This window comes from Lucilia sericata, unplaced genomic scaffold (genome assembly GCF_015586225.1).
Source record: "Lucilia sericata isolate MDLA Ls3-8-SP2 unplaced genomic scaffold, ASM1558622v1 Contig002526F_arrow, whole genome shotgun sequence".
Taxonomy (NCBI): Eukaryota; Metazoa; Arthropoda; class Insecta; order Diptera; family Calliphoridae; genus Lucilia; species Lucilia sericata.
This window is the reverse complement of record NW_023996296.1, coordinates 20,001-26,059: the sequence shown is the minus strand read 5'-3', so window position 1 is coordinate 26,059 and position 6,059 is coordinate 20,001. Positions and strand designations below refer to the sequence as shown.

Below are 6,059 nucleotides of genomic sequence, written 5' to 3'. Positions count from 1 at the left end.
CTCTTTTCTATAGAAAATTTTCGATAAATTCTCTTTTTAAAGACAATTTTCGATTAATTCTCTTTTTAAAGAAAATTTTCGATTAATTCTCTTTTAATAGAAAATGTTCGATAAATTCTCTTTTTAAAGAAAATTTTCGATATATTCTCTTTTTAAAGAAAATTTTCGATAAATTCTCTTTTTAAAGAAAATTTTCGATAAATTTTCGTTTAAAATTTTTTTTTTTAAATAAAATTTTCGATAAATTCTCTTTTTAAAGAAAAATTTCGATAAATACTCTTTTTATAGAAAATTTTTGATAAATTCTCTTTTTATACTAGATTTATTTTAGATTAATTCTCTTCTTTATCGAACATTTTCGTTAAATTCTCTTTTTATAGAACAATTTCGAAAAATTCTCTTTTTACAGAACATTTTTGATAAGTTTTCTTTTTACAGAATTTTTTCGATAAATTTTGTATTAGGAATATTAAATTTCTTGATTTAAATCTTTAAAGCAAACTTTGAATAGATTTACTTATAATCCATTCCAAGTATATTTCCTGATAACTTTGGCAACCCTTTCAAAATATCAGAAACATCACTATTTTACAGTTAGTTATAGTAACAAACATGCTCAAAGTATTTGCAATTACAATTTTTCAAAAGAAAACAGACAAAAAAAACAACACAAGTGCCAGCGGAAGGAAGGAAGAAGAAAATAATGGAAAGAGTACAAATGCAGTGACGACGGCGGCAGCCAGCATGATAATGATGATATTTTACGCAAGCGGGAGAGGGGGAGGAGCAAGTGTGTCTATGATAAAAAAACAACAACATCAACAATACAAAAAAAAGGGGGTGTAGGAAAAGAGAAACGTCATAAACAGATATTTAAGGAAAGAAAAAATCTTCAAAGGCGATGTTAGTCTGTGACAAGACTGACTGTTGCTGTAAAATGTTTAAGGATAAATTGATTAGAAAAAAACTTAAATACGATGAGAAAAAACTTTTACTTAATTATGATAAAATAAAAGAAATTAAATAAAAACATCCATATGAACTGAACTAGGGAGTGGTAATTGAAACAAAAATAATATGAAAATAGATGGAGTAAAGCCAACAGACAAATTTAAAAGAAATAAAAAAATAACAACATTGTATAAATTCCACAAGAGGCGTTGTCTGGTCGCAGACATCAATGCTCGATACCAACAGCCAGCCATTCAGCTAGTCAAAACCAACAAAACATATTGAGAAAGTGAAAACTATGCAAATATATTTAATAAAACGAAAATCAAAAGAATTCTTAAGAAAAAACTTTTTAATTTGCATAAAAAGTTTAAAATTGATTTGTTAATTCAATATTTACCTTATTGTATTGGAATTACAAAAGACAAATCTGCTTAATCCTTTAAGAACTTTTGTGGGGCTTAAAATCCTTTAAGAAAATTGCAATATGTTTTGTCTTCTATTTAGTTTTTTTTATCAAAAAGGGTTTTTTCTGATTTAACACTATTTCCTTGCAATTTTTTAAACTTTCCTTATGGTTTATATTTTATTCCTTTTATTTTTTTATTAAATGCTTCTTTTCTTAACTTATTTTTGTCACTTTTTTTCGTTTTTTCTTTAATATGTTTCACACACAAATTACTTTTTTTTGCACTTTTCTTTTTGTTGCCGAGATTTGCGCGTTTTCTCTTCGATTTTACCAGTATTAAAAACGTTTAATTAACCACACTTTTATTTGTAAAAAAAAACCTAATATTTGTTTTAATTTTGGTTTACTTTTTTTATTGTTGTAGCAGCTTTAATTAAAAGTTTTGCTACTTTTTTTTTGTTTTTTTTAGTGTGTGTAGAAAAAATATGTTAATTTATTCACAACAATTATGTTTGTTGCGTTGTTTTTCTTCACTTCGTTCGCTTACACACGACCGTCTTATTTCGATACTCTTTTATAAATGCAAAAAAATTTGTTTGTTGCATGACTCAATCGGTGCTATTTTTTTTTTTCAGTAAATACAACACTGTGTGCGAAAATGTAGGCAAAACAAAGAGTGATTATACAGCGAGGTGTGTAAACAAAGTGGAGGTACAATTAGTTTTTAATCATTCACAATAAAGCAGTAGTAAACAGAATGATTCAAATACATTAAAAAATTGTTTTTTTTTTATAAAAAATTAATAAATTTAGAAATTTTTATTAAACAAATTAGCAATTATCACAAAATTAAATTAAAAAGCATCAAAATATAAGTAAAGAGAATAGTTGGAGGTTACTTTTGTTTTAAAGAAAGAAAACTTTCGATATACTATATTTTATGGAAAATATTCGATAAATTCCCTTTTTTATAGAAAATGTTCGATTTATTCTACTTTTTAAAGAGAATTTTTGATAAATACTCTTTTGTTATATTCTCTTTTTATAGAAAATTTTCGATAAATTCTTTTTTATAGAAAATTTTCGATAAATTCTCTTTTTATAGAAAATTTTCGATAAATTTTCTTTTTATAGAAAATTTTCGATAAATTCTCTTTTTATAGAAAATTTTCGATAAATTCCGTTTTTATAGAAAATTTTCGATAAATTCCCTTTTTATAGCAAGTTTTCGATAAATTCCCTTTTTATAGCAAGTTTTCGATAAATTCTCTTTTTATAGCAAGTTTTCGATAAATTCCATTTTTATAGCAAGTTTTCGATAAATTCCTTTTTTATAGCAAGTTTTCGATAAATTCCTTTTTTATAGCAAGTTTTCGATAAATTCCTTTTTTATAGCAAGTTTTCGATAAATTCCTTTTTTATAGAAAATTTTCAATAAATTCTCTTTTTTCGATAAATTCTCTTTTTTATAGAAAATGTTCGATAAATTCTGTTTTTTATAGAAAATGTTCGACAAATTCTGTTTTTTATAGAAAATTTTCGATAAATTCTCTTTTTATAGAAAATTTCCGATAAATTCTCTTTTTATAGAAAATTTCCGATAAATTCTCTTTTTATAGAAAATTTTCGATAAATTCTCTTTTTATAGAAAATTTTCGATAAATTCTCTTTTTATAGAAAATTTTCGATAAATTCTCTTTTTATAGAAAATTTTCGATAAATTCTCTTTTTTTATAGAAGATTTTCGATAAATTCTCTTTTTTTATAGAAAATTTTCGATAAATTCTCTTTTTTTATAGAAAATTTTCGATAAATTCTCTTTTTTTATAGAAAATTTTCGATAAATTCTCTTTTTTTATAGAAAATTTTCGATAAATTCTCTTTTTTTATAGAAAATTTTCGATAAATTCTCTTTTTTTATAGAGAATTTTCGATAAATTCTCTTTTTTTATAGAGAATTTTCGATAAATTGTCTTTTCTTATAGAAAATTTTCGATAAATTCTCTTTTTTATAGAAAATTTTCGATAAATTCTCTTTTTTCATATAAAATTTTCGATAAATTCTCTTTTTTTGTAGAAAATTTTCGATAAATTCTCTTTTTTATAGAAAATTTTCGATAAATTCTCTTTTTATAGAAAATTTTCGATAAATTCTCTTTTTATAGAAAATTTTCGATAAATTCTCATTTTATAGAAAATTTTCGATAAATTCTCATTTTATAGAAAATTTCCGATAAATTCTCATTTTATAGAAAATTTTCGATAAATTCTCTTTTTTCATATAAAATTTTCGATAAATTCTCTTTTTTTGTAGAAAATTTTCGATAAATTCTCTTTTTTTATAGAAAATTGTCGATAAATTCTCTTTTTATAGAAAATTTTCGATAAATTCTCTTTTTATAGAAAATTTTCGATAAATTCTCATTTTATAGAAAATTTCCGATAAATTCTCATTTTATAGAAAATTTTCGATAAATTATCTTTTTTTATAGTTCTCTTTTTTATAGAAAAGTTTCGAAATTCTCTTTTTTATAGAAAAGTTTCGCTACAAATTTTCTATAACTTTTCTTTTTATTTATATAACTTTTCTTTTTTATTTCTCTTTTTTAAGGAAATTTTTCGATAAAATCTCTTTTTATAGAAAATTTTCGATATTTTTCAATAAATTCCATTTTGTCTATAATGATTGATGTCTTTTTTGATAAAAGCAATTGTCAAATCTTTTCAATATTTATTTGAAATATAAAAAATATTGTAAAAGTTTTTAATATCATGGAATACTTTTCACATCCTGTATCTCCTATCACACCTCCACCCCCAGAAAGCGTTGAAGATCCAGAAAACATCAAAAAACTACCACCACAATTTCAATTTGAAAATATAACCGTAGCCAAGCCACCGCTATTAAAAATTTACTATTGGGAAAGTTTGGACTTAGAGAAGTAAACAAATATTTTAAATTCTAATAAAATCCCTTAATTTTAAAGAATTTTTCTCCCTAACAGTTTAAACCACAAACTTTTAACAGATAACTCCTTTATAGAACATCATTTGGAATTGCCTACACGCCAACTAAATAGCACACCTTTGAAAATTATTTTCTGGTTACGCAATGTTAGTGATTATGAGTTTACTATGCGTTTAAAACGCATACAAAATTGTCAATGTATGCCCCGGGAGACCAGGGTGGGGTTTAATCAATTTCGCCAATTATATCACTGTCCCCATCGACGTTTAATACATATTAGTCAGGAGATGTATGTAATGAAACCGGGTGATTTGGTAGCCATGTCGGTGTTGGCTTATTATTATATTTTGGGAGATCATATATTGAGTTTTGAATTAAGGTAAGTTGAAAAAGGGAATTTAAAGAATTCAGAACTATTTTCTTTAATATTTTTTTTTCCAGAATTTCCGATTCGCGCATCATTTCGCTACATTTCCATGTAAATATTACCACTTTCGACCCCGTGAAAAGTGTTCTAACCACTAAAATGATTCCAGTTGATATTAAGGAGCATCGCAGCATGGCTCAACCTTTATGGATACGTAATATAACAATGCAAAATCTGCAATTTCTATTTAGTGGAAAAAATCGTGGTCTTCGTTTGATTAATCCCAATATGGAAGTACCAAGACAAAGTGTGTGGCCGTTGATTGTGGAGTACAGGCCCAATGATTTTGAAAATAATGTAAGTTGGATATTTGAAAAAAATATCACGAATAATGTTCAGTGCTTTTGTGATTTATATCCCGGTGTCCTCTAGCTTTCCTTTTATGAGAAAAAGCTACAATCTTGATTAGTAAAATATATTATTCCTAAAAATCGTTTTCTTTTTTTAGCTGAATTTATTTTTAAACTATGGCACCAAGTTAACATCTAATGGTAATGCTGGAAATCGTTTTAAAATACCCATAACCTGTAAAGGTTACATGCAGCAAGAGATTGTAGATTCCCAAGCCCCTCTTTTGGATTATGAATGTTCTGATTACCTGTATGTGGTGTACCCGAATAAGTTGGAATTTACCACAGAAATAAATGAAGAAAAAACCTTAATGGTTGCGGTGCACAATTACAATCAAAAGTGCATGGAATTTAAATGGCAAACGTAAGGATGAAAACTTTCATTTTAAGCTGCAAAACTAATTCTGAATCATTTCTCTGCAGCTACACTATTAACGAATACTTCAGTTTTACTTTTGAACCTAATACATTTACTCTTAAGCCTCATCGTTCCAAACTATGTGTGGTGCAAGTGAAATCATTTAGCAATCCTTTACATTTCAAACGTATACCGTGTGTTTTGGAGATACATCGCATTCTAGATAAATCCACACAAATAGCTCAATCTTTATTAACAGAAGTGGAGTCTATAGATGATCCCAAATGGTTAGAGAATAGCTATGTGGAGCATGTTCTTTTGCATATAGATTTAAAAGTTAAATTACCTCCTATAGAAAAGGAGAAGGTAATAGAGGAACAGGACTTAAACAAAGACTCCATAAACAATCAAACTACAATATTTGAGAAATTATTTTGGGAATATTTAGCCAAATCAAATTATATGCGTAACACCAGTAAAATACCCCGAAATTTAAATTATGAACAAGTTTTGAATAAGGACTTCAATTCAAAGAATAGGGATTCTAAACCCGATAATAAAAAGCAGTAAGTCCGAAATCGTGTTAAACTTAACAA

The 6,059-nt window shown here is 25.8% G+C and overlaps 2 protein-coding genes across 2 annotated transcripts in view; one reads left to right on the top strand and one right to left on the bottom strand.

Annotated features, from left to right (window-relative positions):
* The first annotated feature begins 4,075 nt into the window (after nucleotides 1-4,075).
* LOC119614039 overlaps nucleotides 4,076-6,059 on the top strand; it is a 2,208-nt gene continuing 224 nt past the window's right edge. The window contains exons 1-5 of the mRNA XM_037970132.1: nucleotides 4,076-4,302; nucleotides 4,366-4,707; nucleotides 4,770-5,052; nucleotides 5,204-5,469; nucleotides 5,529-6,029. Coding sequence (XP_037826060.1) covers nucleotides 4,133-4,302; nucleotides 4,366-4,707; nucleotides 4,770-5,052; nucleotides 5,204-5,469; nucleotides 5,529-6,029 — 1,562 coding nt within the window. The 5' untranslated portion in view covers nucleotides 4,076-4,132. The remainder of the gene's footprint in view (nucleotides 4,303-4,365; nucleotides 4,708-4,769; nucleotides 5,053-5,203; nucleotides 5,470-5,528; nucleotides 6,030-6,059) is intronic.
* LOC119614040 (NADH dehydrogenase (ubiquinone) complex I, assembly factor 6 homolog) overlaps nucleotides 6,035-6,059 on the bottom strand; it is a 4,942-nt gene continuing 4,917 nt past the window's right edge. The window contains 1 exon segment of the mRNA XM_037970133.1: nucleotides 6,035-6,059. This exon segment is cut by the window's right edge and continues 207 nt beyond it. The gene's annotated coding sequence lies outside the window, so the exon portion shown is untranslated.